This window comes from Dromaius novaehollandiae, chromosome 3 (genome assembly GCF_036370855.1).
Source record: "Dromaius novaehollandiae isolate bDroNov1 chromosome 3, bDroNov1.hap1, whole genome shotgun sequence".
Taxonomy (NCBI): Eukaryota; Metazoa; Chordata; class Aves; order Casuariiformes; family Dromaiidae; genus Dromaius; species Dromaius novaehollandiae.
The window spans coordinates 91,665,360-91,685,429 of record NC_088100.1 but is presented as its reverse complement, the minus strand read 5'-3'; the positions used below and the strand labels follow the sequence as shown (position 1 = coordinate 91,685,429).

Sequence of the window (20,070 nt, the reverse complement as noted above, 5' to 3'; positions counted from 1 at the left end):
AGATAAAATAACAACTAAAACCTCAGTAAAACAATTCTGATTAAATCTTGTAAAGCAATAAAACAACTGACAGGAAGAACTTTTATTTTTAAATAGCCAATTATAACTCTGCATGGAAAAACTGCAAGTTCGTTCTGTGTATGTGAGAATTGTATCTATGTAGTGCATATATAGTGTCAGGTGGTCTCTCAGAGAACAGTATAAGAAGATACACCCCCTTCATTTTTTTCATCTCTTCCTTCCCTGTAGCCTTGCTCTATCTTGATGAGATGAACCTGAAGACAGAAGCCCCCTTCCTCTTCCAAGAGAATGAGGAATACTATAGCAGTGGATTGGCCTGAAGAAAATATTTTTGTAAAAAGCAAAATGCATTTAATACCTCTCACAGAATCTGTCCTAGGAAACTAGAGAGTAGCAAGGAAAGTGCAGTGTGTGGGGAATTATATATGCTTATATACGTACATATATCTACAACTTGAAGTTTTAACCTCTGTGGTACAATTTGTAACAGTGTAAAAGCATTTCAGTACAAAGAGGGCAAGCATCATTTTGTTTAATGAGTGAGAACTGAGATGGGTTAAGAGAGCTTTTCTAAAAATGCTTTATTGCATTAAAAGAGGCTTCAAGAGCAAGAGATCTGAGAGAGATGATGAAAAAGCTTTGCTTTCTTAATATTGTTCATCTCTGGAATATTATTTTTAGTGATTTTGAGTGAAAGACTTACTGACGCCATTTAACAAACAAGGTGTTGGACCCTGCCAGACAACCAGCAGGGCTTGGCCAGAATGCCTTCCGTCTCCAAGCAGTGTTGCTCGCTCTTAGTTAGAGTTTGTTGATGCCAGACAAGAAAACATGGTTCTGTGCGTTTTCCTACTGCGTGCTGGCCTGTATTTGCTCTCTTTGCAATGGTATTTTTAAGGCAGTTTGCAACAAGAAATAGGGAGAGCTTGATGTCCACTCGAGAGAGACGTTCTGATTGATGGCTGTGGGTAGCTGTATTTTAGCATAATTAACCGTAACCTGCTGGATAATTGCTGGATTCAGCAGGAGAGGGCAGGGGAGGCAGCAACAGCCCTGAAGAGATTGGGAAGCCAGGGAATGAGGTGGGAATAATAAGAAGCTATCCAAATCCATTTAAATTTTTACAGCAGTGGGACAGGCTTGAATTCAAGGCTTAGCTCCATTACTGAATCAGAGCTCCCTCTAAAACAGATGGCAGTAAGGGACTCGCATCTTACTTCACCTCCTGGTTTGGATGGGAAGCTTTCTTACTTTGCCTGTGCATATCCCTGCATTGCTCTGCCTAGATCAGGCCAGAAATCACTAGGAAAACACAGAACCTTGCTTTAACTCTCTTCTACTCTGTGACAGGAGCCATCAGTGCTGTGGTTCAAATACTTCTGTGAAGGCATAAAGACCTGCCCTTTGTTTACAGATGTGCTAGCTATTCTGGAGGAGGGAGGAGGAGGAGGGTTCCTTCACTTGTTGTCCATATGAACAGGCTTCAGGCTCATGTTGCATTTCTGAGTGGCTCCTGACTTCAGTAGAGGCATGAGGTGTGTTTCACTGTGCTAGGGGATGCAACCTGATGCCTTGTGGCAGTAACCAGTGCAGGTTCTGTCACGTGTCACTGTATGTAAGGGAAGAAGTTGTGTATGTCATGTGGCAATATGACAGTTCCATAACGTCCTTTTGTAGCAGCCTGTCTTCCTGAGAAGAGCTTTCTGGCATGTGTTATTTCTCAGAACTGGAGAGGGAAAAATGAAGCCTACTTCTTAACAGTTGTTGTGACCAGCTTCTTTGTAATAAATGAGCTTGTTCTACAAGGGCCCAGAGCACGTTTTGACTGTAGCAACAGCTTTTCATAATGCTGATAAGCATTCAGTAGATGCACTACCACTACCACTGTCTGTCTCTTGAAAATCTTTAAAGCACTATTTCTAGCCTTAGTTTTTTTTAGAATAGTACACTCTTATCAGGCTTTAACTGTACTTTAAGCTTTGTAGATTGGGATAATCTGTCAATGATGTTAGTGTTTTGTGTATTTCTACCCATGTACTTTTCCCTGTTAATGGACTCAAAAATCCAAAAGACTGTGCTTTAAGTTGGCCAGTCAGCAACATTAAGCGTTCCTTTTTTGTGTTCTTTTGCAAAATGTGTTGTATAGGTAGTACAGCAGCACAGTATAATATTTTACTCCAAATCTGAGAAACAATCCTAAAAGACTTCTCTCTCTTTTTTTTTTTTTTTTTTCTTCCTCCCATTTATATTATAGGTAGCTCAGTTGTCTTGGATTGAAAAGAAAGTAGCTGCTGCTCTTTTTGGGGCTCCACCAACTTCAACAGTAGAAGAAGCATTGCAGAATTTCCTTAAGGTCAGTCCTAGCCAAGGGATTTCCTGTGTGGCTATTACCAGCTGCTCTATGTGACTGTTTTCAAGATGTCTGTTCAACAGATTATGTTCAGTAGCTATAAATCCTAAATACCGCAGGGCTTTCTAAAATAATTTTTTCTTTTCTATTTTAAAATTAGTTTGGAGAAAAGTGGCTAATACCTTTCTTCTGTTACATTCTACAGAAGTCTGTAATGACTTGCCACATTAGTAGTTACTGGATGTAATGTGAGATGGATAATAGATGTAGTTATACATACTGCTGAAACAAATCAGCCACAATGATAACTGATTATTTGCCCATTTTTGCGAGGGATTTAACACAGGCAAGGAAAACTTCTGACCTGAAGCTCTTTTCTTTGAATTTCAGTAGAAGCTTTTCTTTTTTTGTGGAGGTGAGGTGGATGCTAAGAAATGACCTTTACAGTGAAGTAGAAAAGAAAGCTCTGTAACATAGGTTCTGGCCGTTGTGCTTGAATGCACAGTTACAAGAAAACACCACGTGTATAAAATAAAGCTGTCTTTCAGCCTCTTTTATGTGAATCATTTCTACTTCTGGAGCTGAAAAATATAAGTCTTTTACTTGACTAAATTCGAAGTGTAAACTTCCATCATTACAATTACCTTCAAGACAGTTGCTCAAAAGAATTGTAGAAAAGCATATTTTTGGCAATATCAAAAGTGTTTATTTTCTGTGTTCCTAGTCTATTTAAAAGTGGAATAATCTCTTGAATTTTGGACAACGCAATACATTACAACCTTCCCTGTGTAAGAGAGTTTTATCTTTTAGATCATGATCCAAAGCTAGCGGAAATCATTTGAAATATTCTTCAGGACATTTTGTAGTGGGCTTACAGACCTCAGTGCTGCAAAGTGTAGTTTTAAGTCATCTTCTGCAACAAATATTAAATTATCTTCTTAAAGACAGTTGTTTGGGCATCCTTTTCAATTGTTTGATAATACACAATTCTAGTGAAAGTAGCACTGTTGTGGTCCGAGAGCTGTAGCTTCTGTAAATGTTGCTGATGTAATTTTTCACTCCCAAAAGTCTGTTGATTAAAGCTGCCTCTTGGTTAGTAGATAACTGGTAATGTTTTTACTCATCATTGAGGTTCTATGTCCTTGGTGGACATAGGAAGACAATCTTGAACTTTCTGAATTATTTGAACTTTTCAGAAGATGATGATGTGAAGAGAAAAGTGAACCCAGAGACAGAAGATAAAAGTCTGTGAAAGAAAAATAGTTATAAGGTTAATGGATATAGTTCTTAACCATCACCCAAAGTGAGGAACACTTGGTTGCTTGTTTATTTCTTTGATGGGGAAGTAACTATTAATAATGCAGAAAAATTAGTGTCTTCCAGCTCACTGTATGAGTGAATACATTTTGTTTTCTGTTTAGAATGAGCCATTGTCTTTACAAAGCATTTAGAGAGGGAGAGAGAAGACTGGGGAGTTCAGAACATTTTCGTGTTCAGTATCAACATCTCATGTGCCTGGTTTGGGATTTTTCTGGGTTTTTTGATTTGGGTTTTTTTTTTTTATGCTGAATGGATTGTGGTGCACACAGTAGGAATGATTCAGTCTGATGTCTGAGAAAGCTTAGGACATTACTAAAAATGTTACGCTAACCACATAAGTCTCATCACACAATTTTTTTGTCTATTTTGTTTCCTGTTTTTTATTGTTTAGGCAGAAGAAATGTGTCCAGGATATTCCAAGTCAAATTATGTGTATTTGGCAAAGGTAATCAACTTCTTTAGAAAATAATGATTTGTAGGCTCTGGTATTCTTACAGTGGTCTAGCTAGAAATAAAATGTGTTTTTTCTTCTCAGTGCTATAACGATCTTGGCCAGAAAAACAACGCACTGAAGTACTGTGATTCTGCCCTGTCAGTTCTCTCAGTTACTAATGAGGTGGGTATTGATAATGATAACTTGTTCTCCTGTGACTGCTGTCCTGTTTTTAGTACCCGTTATTACAGTGTCAATAGTAGCATAATGTTTCACTTTTTCCTCTGAACACAGAACCTTCCTTTTCCCTCCACTCTAGGCTGGCTCATTACAGTTGTCTGTATCAACAGCTGTAAAAAAATTCTTTGGGAAACTGTCAGAGACTTGTCTGTGTCAAAGGCTGTCAAAGATTTGCCTTGTGAATTAAGCTCTTAATTTAATGAAATGGGTTGAATTACAGTCTTAAGCATAAGCAGTTGAGTGTGTCACACTAGCTGTGCTGAAATTTTGCCTCACACCTACTCTTTTTCTCGGCTGAAAGTATTCTGGATTTCGGTCTCACAACAGTGGGACTAGTTCACCTAAAAGCCTATGTTTTATGATTCTTGTCAAGCCCTCCCTTGTCAAGCCCTCCTGGGCACTGTGGGTTGTTGACTATAGCAGAACTGGATGAATTGTTCAAGCTTGTCTTTGTCTTCAGCCACAGTCTAGTTAAAGAGGCATAGTTCTTCCAGTTCCATCTGCTGGAAGTTAGTTTATTCTTACAGATTATTAAATTATTTTTTTAGATTCTTTAGAGCGTTTTTGTACATGGATGTGAAATTTCTGTAGATACTTGAGAGATTTTAAATGGTTTAATTTCTCAAATGTAACCCAAGTCATGGCAAGAAGATTCACTCTTGCTGTCTGATCTCATGTAGAAGCAAGTTCCATAATTAACAACCTGTGACTGAAAATGTCTTACCATCCTAGAGCATCACAAGTTCAAACCTGAGCTTTGTCAGCCTCAGGGACCCCCTTTGAGCATAGCAGATGGGGGTAGGGGGAGAGAGACAGACAGGTGATTCCAGAGACGAATTGGCTCTATCCCATTTAATTCTTTGAAGTTAAGGAAAAAGACCTTTAAATAGCTCTGTAATTTGATTGACAATAAGTCAGTGTGTGGAGCACTAACATGTTTATGTCAAATGTTCCTGCTCCAAAGAAAGACCACTGCATGCCTCACCAGCAGCTGCTCCTGGGTGGCCTCTATTTTCAGCCCAAGTTAGACTATGTACCAATCATAAATTAAGCAATCATTGCTTAACTTTAGTGTTTCTTTAAATATGTATTGATGCAGATATGACTTAGTAATCTCTTCACTCTACTTTATTCTTTACTTACTGCTGAAATGTACTTTCAGTTTGCCCATTTTTACAGAACACAGGAAAGACTGCTATCAATGAGCAGTAATTTTGTACCATATTTCTTTGCAAAAAAAGTAGGTCCAGTGGTTTAAGGGAAAGAATATGCAACTGCTTGAGCTCAGCCAGTTTTGTGTATGTCTGGACTGATTATGCTGATGAATTCTTTTGTTTTTCCTGTTATGGGCCAGGTAATATTGCAATGAACTCTGAAGTCAAAAAGTAAGACGTGTAATTACAAATGCTACCCAATAAAATTGCAAACAAATATATCACAGAAACTTACGGTGGTCAGAAGACTGCTTGTGCATAGTAAACTGGAAATCATTCAACATATTCATAAAGACTCCTCGAAAAATACAGAGATAGCATAGGTTGGGCTTCATCTCTGCTAAGATTAGCTGGCCGAAAGTTTGCAACCAGTCAAAGGTAGTTGTTGAGGCTCCACTCAGTGGAGAGAGAGAGATATACCTCCAGGTACCTCATCCTGCCTCTCTCTGTCCACTGATGGTAGACAGAGATGAGATGTGAATGCCTTAGATACTTTCAGGCTGCTCTGTTAATGGGAGACAAATCCTGCCTCCAAACTCTAAACTGTAAACATAAGCTGCAGCCCATCTGGGGGTATTTGGTTCCTGGAAACAGGAAAGCGCTATTTCATTTCTGAAGTGCCAACAGACCTGAAAAAGCAGGGGGTTGCTATGGTAAGGAAAGGAATTCAGGAGCAATCTGAAGGGTGCGTATGTGTATTGTGGCAAGCAGAGTGGTGATAAGAATAAGAATTATACTGGTATGTGAACTGAAAAAGAGCAGCAAGTAGGTCCCAAAAGTCTTTTGTGCATCTGAAGAGGACAAGATGATTTGTCCTCTTCTGCTATGACTCATTTTATAGGTATCACAGATTTGCCTGATTTGGCTTGTTTACATGTGATGTGTTTTGAGATAAATTTAGAAAAAGCTCCAGGAATGCAAGTTGTTGGGGCAACAGCGTGTAACACACACACAAAAAAAACCCCAAACAGTCAACACAAGGTAAAGCGAGCACATTAATATAAAATGGATATCTGGAACATGACCTCTGCTGATGCCATTAACTCCAGTCCCACCTGAATTAGAATATTGTGTATTGTTCTGATTACTGTGTTACAGAAAGACTGTTACTGATTTTTGGGAAGACATGTTGGAACAGCAGTTGTTCAGGGTTTGGAGTTGAACATAGGAATAACTTTTAGCTAGGTTAATTTAAGGGAGGGACAAGGCTGTAATAAGGTTGAAGAGACTTTGGGGACACAAAAACAGATGCTGGTAACGTGCCTAACTTGACTATGGCCCTGTAGACAATGGAGTTCATGGAGTGAAATAGAAAATGCAGTTCAACAGCAGTCTGAGGGTCTCTTTAGTTTGCCGCAGCACAGAATCTCAAGGTTGTCAGCAGTGTAGTATGTTGTCACAGTCATGCTAGAAATCCAAGAGTAATCACAGTTTCTCACGTGATTTTTAAAACCTCTCTTTCTTCAGGCAGGGGAATTCCTTTATTGTTTTTAAATGCTGGCTTCTACTGAGAAGCATATATATGTATAAAGGCATAAAACCAGCAGTAGACTGAAAGACAAAGTTGCTGGAAAGGTGCCACATTGAGAAAACATATAGTATTTCATGATACAAATCACCCTGTAGCACAAATATGAAAAATAATAGTAGATAATAGTTTAATTTTTTAGTGTTTCTGAGCATCCAGTTTCCATTGACTTTGGTGGGAACCGGAGGTACTTGGCATCAGTAAAATAACCCATAGCTCATTTTAATCCTCAGGCCAAATTCTCAGCTGGTCTAAGTCAAGGCACTTCTCTGACACTTGTCTAGGATTCATTTCATGTAACATTTCAAATAAAGTGAGAAGATTCTTGTCTTAAATGTTGTATCACATCCAGTTACCCTTTTTGTGTGTCTGTTCTACCACTTAAAGAATATGTTTTTAATTCATGGGGGAGAGGGACTTCCAAACAGAGTTAATTCTTATTAAAGAAAAAAAATCCGATAGCCAGTTTCAACCCAGTGATAAACCTGAAACAGAATACCAAAGAAATTATCAAGAGAGAGACAATTTATTAAGAAAGATTCCCATAAGTCCTAGTATCAATTTTTTGAAATAGTCAGTTTGGCACCTTCTTAACTAAGCAGTATGCACATTTTTTGTCTTTTAAGAGTGAGTACAGGACATTTGGTACAAATGAGACCTGGAGAATGAAACTGATGTTATATTATATTAGAGACCTTTCTTTTTATCCTCTCTACTCTAAACAGAAACCCCTGATGAATCATATAGTCTTTCCTTGGCCATAAATATTCTTACATTGTAGAGTGGTGCTACATGGCTAGAGGATCACGGGACATTAAATTGTCCCGCTTTACTCTGGTTGCTGTCCAGGTGGATAACCTCAGGGTCCTGGGAAACATTCACCCCTTCAAAAAAAGAGATCCTAATGTTCAGGGCTGCATGTGAGTTATTGTCAAGTGCATAATAGCTGCTCTGTTTATGTAATAGTCATCGCAATACCCTTTCTGAGACTCTGAGTGCATTACAAAGTAATGAGCAAAGAGGCTTGGTGAGTGTGACTACATAAAGGGCTGCTGAAACCAGATGCGGTGGACTACTGTGATAGAAAAAATAACTTTTTTAAACTTGGGGAGAAAAACATAATTTAAATTTGAAGACAAGAGCATTGATCTTGCATACAACCTCAAGGTTCTTGTCTCTATGACATTGCTTGAAAATGAATCTAAAAAGCAGCAGTTATTTTACAAACAATCTAGTCTTGGAAGAGCTGAAAACAGTAAAGCAGGAAGAAAGCAAAGCAAATTTATTTGCACTGAGAGTTACAGAAAAGTCTTATTTAAAATGCAGATGAAAACTTCACTTAAGCTGAGAATGTATTTTACAAAATTATTAGTGGTTAAAAAAAAGTCTTGACTTAAAACACTCCCTCCTTCTCAATAGTTAAAAATGAAGGCAATTCAGATTTAAAAATTAATGAGAGCTCAATATTACAGATATTACAGAAACTAACAATTTTGGCTTTTACTTCTTATGGTCATAGCATGGCAGGAAGCATAGGCTTGGTAAGGGCTCTGCCATCATACTCAGTGACACTTGAAAGGCCAGAAAACCCTGTGAGAACACAGAGGTATATGTAATACTGGACAGGAGTAATGGCCTGATGTTTGAACGAGAATGCAGCTGCTGAGGAGAAATCATGCGCATAAGATTTTCTTATGTTTTCTTACCTCACCATAATTGATATTCCAAGTCACTGATTTACTTTTTGAATATTGTCTGTAAGGAAAAGGGTGGGAGTTGCAAAGGGATGGAAGAGGGGGCAGAATATAAAATTCAGCACCTGTCAGTTGCTTTTGTCAAAACAGACCATTTAGATATCTTAAATTTTACAAAGGAGATCTTCCAAGATATGTCTTCTCCAGTCTAAAGGCTGGTCCTATGTAGCAGACCTTGCTGTGATATTTTCAGTAGATCTCATTTGAAGCTGATGTGGTAATCTGTGTTTCTAAGATTTTGAGAGGAGGAAAAGTAATGTAGTTTTGTTTTTAAAGCAAAGGGTACAAATTATAAGTTTTTTTGTGAAGAAACTACCCACTGAAACTATATGAATTATTTGGGTTAACCTTATACAAAAATGTTTTTGTTTTCTCGTCAAATGGAACATTTTCTTTTCTCTGCATCTTCCCTTTTTTCCCCTATTCAAAAATGTATCAATTACAGATGCTACTCAAAACAAAATGTTATTGTTTTCAGAGGATATTCTTTCCTTTAGATTTTGTGTACATTTGTTCTCAAAATGCCATACAAAAATCCATAATGTTTCAATTACAAAATAATGCGATTATTCAGATTGGTATTCATTTTTAAATTTTAGGCTATTGTTTTCCTAGTAATACTGTTTGTGAAGTTCAACAAGAATTTCCTAATAGCTACCACCAACCCAAAATTAAAGTATCTTTTGAATATACTGTTTGTCAAAAGATCGTTTGCTGCTTAAAAAAAAGAAAAACAACCCTTAATAACTATTGCTTTAGTTAGTGCTTCGGTTTACATGGAATGAATATGAGTTCTTGAAGTTTAGGGAATGGACCTTCGAAAAACTCATATTAAAGGGATCAGTTTTCAAACTGTAAAATGCTGCTAAAATGAGACATTTGTAAAAGAGCTGCTAAAAGAATTTGAGAGCTCCTATTCTTTATGTTATTTAGCTCTTCATAGAATACAGTCTATTTTTTTCTCTCTTACTGATCCCACTGCTTTATAGTCTGCATATTTTTGAAGTTCTTGCCAAAAGGTTTGTTTGCATTGTTCGCTCACTCTTTTTCCCCTCCAAAAAAAGATTTCAAAATATGATGAAGATTTTGGTTGTTTGGTGGTGTGGTAATTTCATTCATATGGCTAAAGTCTATACTGTTAAATGCTGAGCTTAATATATTTATGATGAAATGGACTAGTTTATTACAGAATACTTCTGGCAACATCCTGTCAAAGGTAGCACGATTTCAGCATCGCTGTCAGTGCAGTAAGACATATCTCCTCCTCGAGCATGCTAAGGATGGGGGGAAAGCAGGAGAGGTATTCACGGAGGTGGCAGTGCATTTCAGGATGAAGAGGTTTGCAGTTGGTTTCATATTTTTTTAAGGGCGGCTGAGAGAAATCAAGCTTCTGGGAGTTTGAAATACATCATCTCGGAGGCAATATACAGCGTGAAGGTGCGCCTGAGCAGGCATCTTTCTGAGAAGGCTGTAACTGGGCATGAACAGGTGCAAGCCCATTCAGCAGTGACCAGGCAGAAGGGAGGGACTGTAGCTCCTGCAGCAGTGGGAGCCGCAGCCGCAGAGAAAGCGGGGCTGCCTCCAACAGCAACAGCTCCCTAGTGTGTGCGATGATAAAAGGAGACCAAATTGTCAGTGAGACTCCGTGTTTTAGGTTAGAAAAATACCTGCTGGTGTATAAAAATTCTACACAACTATTAACCATTAGAAATTGGATTCAGTTATTTTGCAACTTTTCAACAGCAATCCTAAAACTAGTTGAAATGTCAATTCTCAGCCATTTTGATGGGAAAGGATATCTTTCCCATTATTTGAAGTATAATCAGAACATGTTGAATTATTGCCCATTCCATATTTTAAAGCCTTGTTTGCCTTGATCCTAAAAGCCTAGAGAAGTCATCTTTCTTCCCTGGAGGAGGATACTGAAAATATGAAAGAAAATAAAAAGCCCTAACTTGTGACATGCAGCAGTCATACAGAAAGTTGCAAGTGGATGATTGCGATGGTTTATTGAAATATCTGAGGGGAAAAACAGTATTACGTAACTGGATGTAAATTAATGCCTACTGCAATCACACCACGTGTGAAAAGTTGTCACAAAATTGAGAATGCATAGCATATAGCTTTCTGTAACGATTTATGTTGTCTATAAGCGCTGTTACTCCTTGTGCATGCCTGGGAGCCTCTTCTGTTATAGTCCACGGTTTCTCCTGGAGCTGCGAAGGAGTGATACAGCTGTACCCGAAAGCTGGGCTCACTCTCAGCACCTCGTTGCTGTTCCTGAGCAGCAGAGCACGGCCCTGGACCACCCTCGCAGCGCCGCTCGCTGAATATACCATGCAGTCCCACTGCCTGTGCTACAGTCATACAGGATGCATGTCAGCTTGGAATTTGGCACCGGCTGCACACAAGTATGTTATAGTTGGCGGCTGTAACCGTTTTGGCTGCCGTCATGGGGATGTATCAGTACTCTGTTGACAGTTGAGACTTTGTCAACAAGTGCACACATATGTGATGCCTGGGTTGTGTGTGTTTAATGCATAAGGAAGCAATTAACTGAGATGGAAGGTAAAATCATTATCTTTTTGTCTCAGTTTTAATTGCCATATAATTTTTACATGCACATTTATGTGACTGTATGTGTATGTATGCATAAATAAAATTTATTAGCAGAAATTAACTATAAAAATGTGGACCGCATCCAGTTAAGCCAACATTCCCTTCTTCCCACCACCTCTCTTCCGTCTCGCTCTTGTTCTCAACTCCCTCTCTTCCCTTGTTCAGTCCCTGGCCTCCCCAGTCTTTCTTTCCTGTGCATTTCCCCTGTGACTGATGAAATAAAAAAGAAAAGCAACTGAATAGGAAGAGGGAGAAATACAGTCACTGACCCTGTAATTCTGAATTCCCTTTGTGTGACGGTTTGCAGAACATTTTGAACTTGTGTTCAACTCTGAACACGATATGAGAAGTGTTTAATAAATGTAAGCCTTGACAGTAGAAAGTCAAGGTTGAAAATGGCTGGGTATTCAGTGAGAGCTAAACTCAGCCTCAGGGTGAACAACTGGGACTATGGCAAATATATTGCATTCTTCATCTGACTTGCACATTGTCCTCTCCCTGCCCCACTCTAGGGAGACATCAAAGCCTGCCCATGGTTTTTAAAAAAAAAAAAAAAAAAAAAGGCCAACCTTAGTGTTTGTTTCTAGAAAGCCAGAGACCCAGAAATTGTCCAGATACAGGACTCAACTTTGTTTTCCCATTAACAGCCAAGGTTTGGGCAATAATTAAGTTTTCATCCTTCAGACTGGAGACTGGCACAGTTAACAATGTTGTGGGCTTCTCTCTTCCTTTAGCTTGACCCAGCTCTCAGGAAGGACACTATCTGAGGGACACGTAATAGTTCCCAGACCATTCTCAGCTTTTCTTTTAATTTTTACTGATTTTTTTAAAAGTGTTTTTGTCAGCTGCGTTTTACTATTGAATGGAAGCTGCTAGCTCAGTTAACACAGCCCATTAAATACGCAATAATTTGCAACGGTAATTCCTGCCTTTACTGATATGGTCTTATTTAAAACTGGCAACCCAGAGGTAGAAAACTGTGTGACGTTTCCAGTTTCTTCTTTAACTAGTTCTTAGAACAATCATGGTTTTGTTTCATTCTTTTTCCTAAGCCCAGAGGAAGATTCAGGAAAGATTGTCCAATGGTTTGGGGACTTTGCAACTCCCTAAAGCTGCCCAACATAATCGTTTGCTTCTAAGGAAAAAGATAATTATACAGAACTGTTTGGAGATATGTTTTTAAAAAGCTATATTGTGCAAAGTGAGTAAAGAATTCTGTGAACCCATAAAATGCTGACCACAGTTCATTGAGGTATGGCAAAACCTGCATCTTTCTTATTTTTGGCTCAGAAATGTGTGAAAAGAGTAGGAGCAGATAGAACCAGATAAAACCTTTTTCATTTTCTTAATAGCATGGGACAATATCTGGCCTGTTACTTTTATGTTTAATGGAATTTAGGAATCATTTTCATAGATGGCAATCAGTACAGAAAAAATGTATTTTTCCCTGAATTAATCAAAGTATTGATGCAAAGTTCGTGGGTTTTCCAGTTTTTATTCAAAGGCATGGGCTGGTGCTCCAAGCAGCCCACAGTGACATGGAATTTAAGGGGTGCTGGATTCAGTGTGACATTTCCTTCTGTTAGAGTGTTTTGGCAAGAGCTTACTAGCTTTACAATGTGTGCCTTTTAAAGGCCTCTGATAAATGATTAGGCAGATAGTTTAGCCTGTTGTTGGCAGTGGGAGCAAGGCAGCAACTCCAAGAGAAGTGTCCAGCTAATGTATTAATGCCTTAATGCAAAGCAATAGTATAATGTAGTTTGACGTATCTGGCATATGGTTTCTCTCATCTCAATATTCTACTCTATTCCTCCATGACATTATAGACAACTAACCAAAATAAAGAGAAGCAGGAATTTCTTCGTCCGTAAAATATATTTTAAAATGTCCTGTATTTTGTTTCAGCTTTTTGGTTGATTAGATAATGAAGTGATCCTGAAATTCAGTGGTTACTTCACTGTCTGTCTGTAGTATTTTCTTTCAGAATTGCCTGTTATTTTATCTGGGAAAGAAATATCGATCTCTGTTGATAGAAATACTTGCACAAAATTTGTGATGTGCTTGTGCCTTTGTACCGTTAAGTACGTGTGGGTGCAAGTACTGGTTGTTTGGACCCTTACCAGTCTGGAGGTATGAGGTGCTGACTTTTTAGAAATGTCATTTTAAGCTAAGGTCCATTTTGCAGGCTAGAAGTTTTGCAGCAGCAAGTAAAGTGAGTGGATTATATCCAGGAGACATTACAAAAAATAAGTATAAAAGTAGGATTTTTGTACTGCTGTTACATGCTTGTACACACCTATCCCTTTCCTGATGGTTTATATGGATAACTAAGATGTGTGTTGTTGGGTACCATTGGAAGAGTTCTGCAGGCTAGGTTTTGTTTTGAGGAATAACTCTGTGCAAACTGTGCGCTTACACATCAGCGTAAAAGGAGTCTTTGCCTTCTCCCCTAGGTGATATGATATAGTATTGGCTCTGACCATAGCAGATTGCTTGCCTCTTGCTCCCACACTGGCTCCACTCTGCCGTGAGCCTGGTAGCGTAGGCAGAGCCCACGTACTCCGGTATGGAAGATACCAAGGATGTAGTCATTCCATAGTGGGATATTATAGGTAGGTCTGGCTGCGTGCACTGAAAACACAATCTCGTCTGTGTTGTTAATTACATTTCCCAATGTTTTCTTGTTAATTGGATAATATATTATTAGGAAACATCACAGAAACTTCCATAGAAAAACTGCATGCAACTGGGTTGCAAGCTTGTGTAAAATAAAAGGCAAGGCAGAACTTTATGCAAAGTACACCAATAAAAGTTATGGCCTAAGCCGAAAGGCTTACTGCTCTGCTGAGGAGGCTATTTGCGGCTAACATTTTAAGTGCTTTAACGGAGCTGTATAAGGAGGGCTGCCATCTGGCTCTTGTTTTCACTTCATACTTTATTTTTGCGATCACTGATAAATTAACTTACTATGCAGTCTTGTACATTGTGTGGCTATTACAGCTGTATGTTATGTCTGTTGCTAGTGAAGAAATGCGGATAGGCACGTATTAGGCAAATCAAGGGATTTATCCTAAGTTTATGTATGATGGTCTGTCTCTTTCAGGATAAAGAGGCCCAGAAAGACTTAGAGGCTTTACTTCTCACACTGAAGCTGTGATACTATGCACTTTTAACTCTTCATGCTGTGATAAAATTGCAGAATCAAAATGAGAATCTGTATCCACTGGGCACTGCAGGTAAATTCCAGCTAAGCCGGTGGGAAATCTGTCATTGATTTCAGTGAGTTTGGATCATGGCCTTTAAGTACCTGGCAATTATGGTATGAAAATGATGCATTAATTTCTCTGAATATTTATAATTCTTGCATTTAAGTTTAATTTTAGATTGTTGACACTGTGAGTTCGATTCTCTGAACATGAAGTCCACTGCTGGCAATGGACATACCAGGGGTCAGAGCGCAAATTGCATAAATCTTACTATTTGAAAGATTAACCAACTAAAATGTGATGCCAGCATAGAACTACATATAGCAAAAACAAAAAAAATTGTACTTTTTATTTCTATAGTAAATTATATTTGTATCAACTGATCTGCACAAATGTATGCAAAGGGAAATCATGAATGTTTTGTTTACACATTTACTCTTAAAAAATTAGAATCTTGCTGAAGTTAAAGAAGAAGATGTTGCCTCCACAAAGCTCTTTTTACTTTAAATCTACTGTTGATTTTACATGGAAATATGAAAACTTTATAAATTAAATACCGAAGTTATATTTTATGTTATTTGTAACCTCGACAAGTAAAATATTAAAAATAAGACCAATGATATTAAGTGTTTTGGGCAAGTCTGTTACAGTTGTGATTTTTAATGATTTTTTTTGTGAGACCTCCATGAAATTTATGAATCCTGGCTATTTCACTTTGAACAATTGCCTACTGTGGTGGTGTTACTGTTCTGAGGACTTTCTCCAGCATGTGACTACCTTTAACCTTTTATCTTTTCTGTATAACATAACCTGACATAAAAATAGAATAATTAAAGACCTACTACTTCTGTCTGACGATATAGGGCAGCAGTGTTTTCAATAAAACATAATAGGCAGGGAGAGAATTTTGTTCGCTAATGGACTTCTCCAGAATTCACCAAAGTTTGTAGAAGAACAAAGGCCAGTTTTCACCGGCTTTTAAATCAGGGTCTTTATCTAGATGTTAAGAGCGTGCCCAGAAGTAAGCATTCCTGTTAAAGGAAACAAAGCAAATGAAGTAGGATTAGTACCGCTGCACACTCCTGCTAGTTTGATGTGTAAGATGAAGTGGACCAATTTATGGCTAAGACATTGAGGACTCTTATGGCACCAATGTATTGAATTGAGGACTGGGCCTTTAATTTAGGACCAAGGTCAGCAGTGACATAAGCTTACAGGCAAGTAGGAACTACAGTGATCTGAATGAAGATCTAAAAGTTCGGCAGATATGAAGGAATATGTATGCATATGACTGAAACATCTCGTCAGTAAGAGTGAGCTTTGACAACTGACAACAGAAGGCAATAGGTGCAGAAGACTGGAAGAAGACAAATATATAGAGTTATATTTGAATTCAGCCTAAATCCATGACTGCTCATGAAGTATAGGGATTTCTCAAGCTTTTCATAAAAAAGCTCTCTGTTTTCCAAACATTTTTTAAAAACATGTTTTTAGAAATGCTAGTATTACCATGGGATATTTCTGACCAAAATCTTAAAGTTCAGAACATTGGTTCTGAATTTTCGCTGTCCTCTTCATGTCTTTCATTCTACTGAAGATCTCCGCAAATTGCAATGAGCATTTTAACTGTTTTCACTGTTCTTTCTGGGGGAAAATATTTCATATACCCATTTTTCAATCCCAGAGTTCTCCTTTTCCACACAAAATTTCAGGGAAAAGAAGAAATATCATATCAAATAGATCATATCAGCTAATTCCTTCTGTGAAAGAATAACTGACTTGTGAACAGAGGAGAAGCTGCAAAGGTGACATGACTTGATTTTGGTGGGCTTTTGATAAAGGCTGCTTTTGGACATTGTTGTAGTCAAAGTAGCGAAGCGTAGTCTAAATGGACCTACCACAGTGACTTATGCTGTTAGGGGTTGTCAGTAATTCACTGTCACCTAGGAGGATGTAACAAGTAGGGCTCTACCTAAGTCTGTTTGACGCTACTCGGTTTACTTTATAAATTATCTTGGATTATGCAATAGATACTTCATTTACAAAGAGTAATTAGTGATAAAGGTTGAAAGTGCATTGGAGGAATAGATTAGAACTAGAAATTATTTAAGTTAATTGGAGAAATTGTGAGGTAAGTAGGATTCGTTTCATTAAAGGCAAATTAGTAAGTATTTCATACAAGTAATAACAGAGGATGGAGGATAACACAGTAGTTTTAGTAATTCTGTGGAAAGGGAGCTGGAGATTCCAGTGAATGGCAAGGTAACCGTGGGTCAATAATGTCATGTTTTTGTGAAAAAACAAATTACGTACAAGAGTGAATAAATAAGAGTTCCCATGAAATGCATGTGGAATAACATTTTCCTCTAATTGGGCCTAATAAGCTCCAAGTAGGTCTGAGCTGGAATACTGTATCCAGTTCTGGGCATCACACTTCAAGAAGGCTGGGGGCTAATTGGAAAGAGTCCAGGGGAGAGATACAAGAAAGATGAGAGTAAAAAATTAAAGAATTTGGTTTGTTTAGTCTGCAGGAGTGAAGACCAAAGGAGTATTCACATTTGTGAAAAGTTACTGCAGAGAGGATAGTAAGAAACCAACCCGAAAACCCTGTTCTCCAAATTCCCTGTTCATAAGATAAGAAGTAGTTGGCTACCTTTAGATTAGACATTAGGGGAAAAAAGTCCTGGTGGTAACTTTGCAAAGCCCTGCAATACATTTCCTGAGAACATTATAAAATCATTTACACAAGTTTTTCTTAAGAAAAAGTTAAACAAAGATGACTTTAAACATTGGCGACATTTAAGGCACAGCTCATCGTCTGGCAGGGGTGGACTAGATGACTTCTTAAGATCTCTTCTGACCTTGCTATCTCTGGGGAATACAGTACAGGCTTTTGTGAGCCACGGGCACTCCTCCTCCGTTTCCGCGATCAGTGGGATTGCATCTGCACTCACTGGCTCTGAATTAGGGCCCAGCCTACCTAATGAGTTTTTACTATGAAACATTTACCATCATGTCTCAAGACGTGAGTTTAGAGCTGCACATTATGACTGCCATCAACAGTTTTATTTGGTTTATTGCACCCGTGGTTTTAATCCACATATGCTTTGTACGGAAATTCTGATTTTATGAAATGAAATTAGTGATTTTCTTTACAGTTTTATGAATTAAAGCTATTCTGCTGTTTTAATTTTTGCTCATTGCTATTCTATGTGTAGAATCTCAAAAAATAACATCTGGGAAATAAAAGGCTGGTTTTAATCATTTGTTCCAAGCTGTCTTTCATAGTTTGCAAAAATATCCCTCATACAGGTAAGAAACTATTGTTTTCTACAGGTAAAATATTTTGTGCCTGTTTTTATTTTTTTACTGGTAACTGCACATGAGTGGTCTCAACTCTTTGTGTTTTTTGGTTCTTTAATCTGATTGCTTTTAAAAATGAAGCATTTTCCTCAATTTGTTTTCTGATTGCTCCTGGAATAAAGCTTTTACATTTAGTTCCAGCCCTAGGCTCTCTGTTCTCTGTGACAGATCAGCTAGAGAAGCAGCAAGCATAGTTCCAGAGGGCCATATGTTTTCCTTTTTGTTTAAATATTCACAAGCAGACGTTTACTTCCGTGGTTGTCTCCTTGGAGGAGCTAAAAGTTGACTGCATTAACCCCCCAAGGGCCTAGAAGCAGTATGGAAGAGCTGGGGCTCAAGCTGAATGAAGCTGTGGTGTCTTGGCTGTGTTGCCAACCATCTCCTTCAGCTCTTCCATTCCTGCATCTCTTGTTTGGCCTCTGTTCCTGTACTTACATTGTGCATTACCTGGGGAAGTGCTTGTCTCTTCACATCTTTGCAAAAGGTGTGTTCAAGGGGCCTCGATCCAATACTAGGATTCTTGTGCTTCATTACAGTTAAAACTGCTAGTTCTGCATACTGCTTGATGCCTTCCTAAATAACTGATGCTACTTTTTCTTCTTGTGGTGAAAATAAAGGCTCTGTTAGTGGATCCTGATTCATTTGGAATTGCCTCCATGCGACAGTAGATAGTCCTCTAGCAACTCAGAAAGTTATTGGTACATAATGGAAAAAGTTACAATGATATAGTCTCATACCTACTTTGTTTAAATTACTGTCTTTCCTTTTGCAGAGTCTCAGAGTGATTTACTCATTTTTATGTAGTAATATCAATACATCAACTGCTGGAACGAACTAGGAAGCTGCCCAACAGCAGTGAGTAGCTGACAATTTAGGAAGGAAAGTGACAATTTCTGTATCCAGTTAAATCAAAATAAAACTAAAATTCCTGCTTCCTCCCCCAAACTATTATTATAGTATTAAAAGCCAGAATAAATTAAAAAAAAGAAGTGGCTACCAGAGATACAGTGTATCCATGTCAACCTGAATATATCCATTTCTTTGGATCTAGGTATCTTTCTTCAGGTTATTCTACCAGTCATCACTCACTGAACAACTCCCATGTGAAGTTTCTATAGCTGTAGGTAGGTACTGTAGATTCCAGCAATGTCCATAGTTTTCTGAATATGCTGGAGCATGGTCCTGTGGTGTTTTATTTCAGTGGGCACAATAGTCATGATGAATGCCTTACACCTGTTCCAAAGCAGAAAATCCTGCAGTAATGCGACAATTAAAATTGTATTGCAGCATTCATCTGGTGCAAACTTCGAAGAAGGAGTACTTCTGACTGAAGGACCAACATTATTTCTTGCAGCTCCTGATTTTTCTTTTGTTCATGAGGTTATATTCATATTTGCTAGTACTTTTCCTTCTTACAGACTCTCCCAAGTTCATTGGAGAAGAAACAAATCAAACTGTCTTGACAGTACAAATGGAAGTAAGCTTTCCTGGCCCCATCTGTGTTTGTGTAACTCATGCATGTGTGACACTGGTAAATGAAGCACTAGAACTAAGAATGTGAAACTTTCTTTTTTGAGGAAGTATTTTACAGCATCTCATTAAAATAAACAGTCATTTTAGAAATATATGTAGGGACTATGTCCGGTATGCACTTGAATATGTATTTTCTGGGCTCTATGCCTGGTTGTGCTACTGATCCATGATGTGACTCTGGGTAAGTTACTTGTCCAAGTTACTGATGCAAATGCTCATTTATCCATTCTTCATTTGTTGTCTTTATTGAGATTATAATCTGTTTTGGATTGCCTACCTGTATAAGCCAAATAAACAGACACACAATACTAACTGGGAACTATTGTAATGTAAATATAAATTAATTATATCAGGCATGAATATGGATGCACTTTTTAACCTACCAAGCATGTATAAACTAAGTTCAAGTTTCTGGTTCTTGGATAAAAATATTCAACATGGCTGATGAATTTTCAATGCCCAGATGGTAGAAATATTCATATCCTGTTC

General features: G+C 38.0%; 1 protein-coding gene across 4 annotated transcripts in view; it reads left to right on the top strand.

Moving 5' to 3' along the window:
* RMDN2 (regulator of microtubule dynamics 2) overlaps positions 1–15,540 on the top strand; it is a 49,516-nt gene extending 33,976 nt beyond the window's left edge. For 3 of the 4 annotated variants that reach the window (XM_026122965.2, XM_026122966.2, XM_026122967.2), the window contains exons 8-11: positions 2,276–2,374; positions 4,083–4,136; positions 4,227–4,307; positions 14,583–15,540. In XM_026122965.2, the coding sequence (XP_025978750.1) occupies positions 2,276–2,374; positions 4,083–4,136; positions 4,227–4,307; positions 14,583–14,636 (288 nt within the window). In that variant the 3' untranslated portion in view covers positions 14,637–15,540. Of the gene's footprint in view, positions 1–2,275; positions 2,375–4,082; positions 4,137–4,226; positions 4,308–13,932; positions 14,092–14,582 lie in introns of all 4 variants that reach the window. The other variant, XR_010388503.1, reaches the window with a different exon arrangement.
* The last annotated feature ends 4,530 nt before the right edge of the window (positions 15,541–20,070 follow it).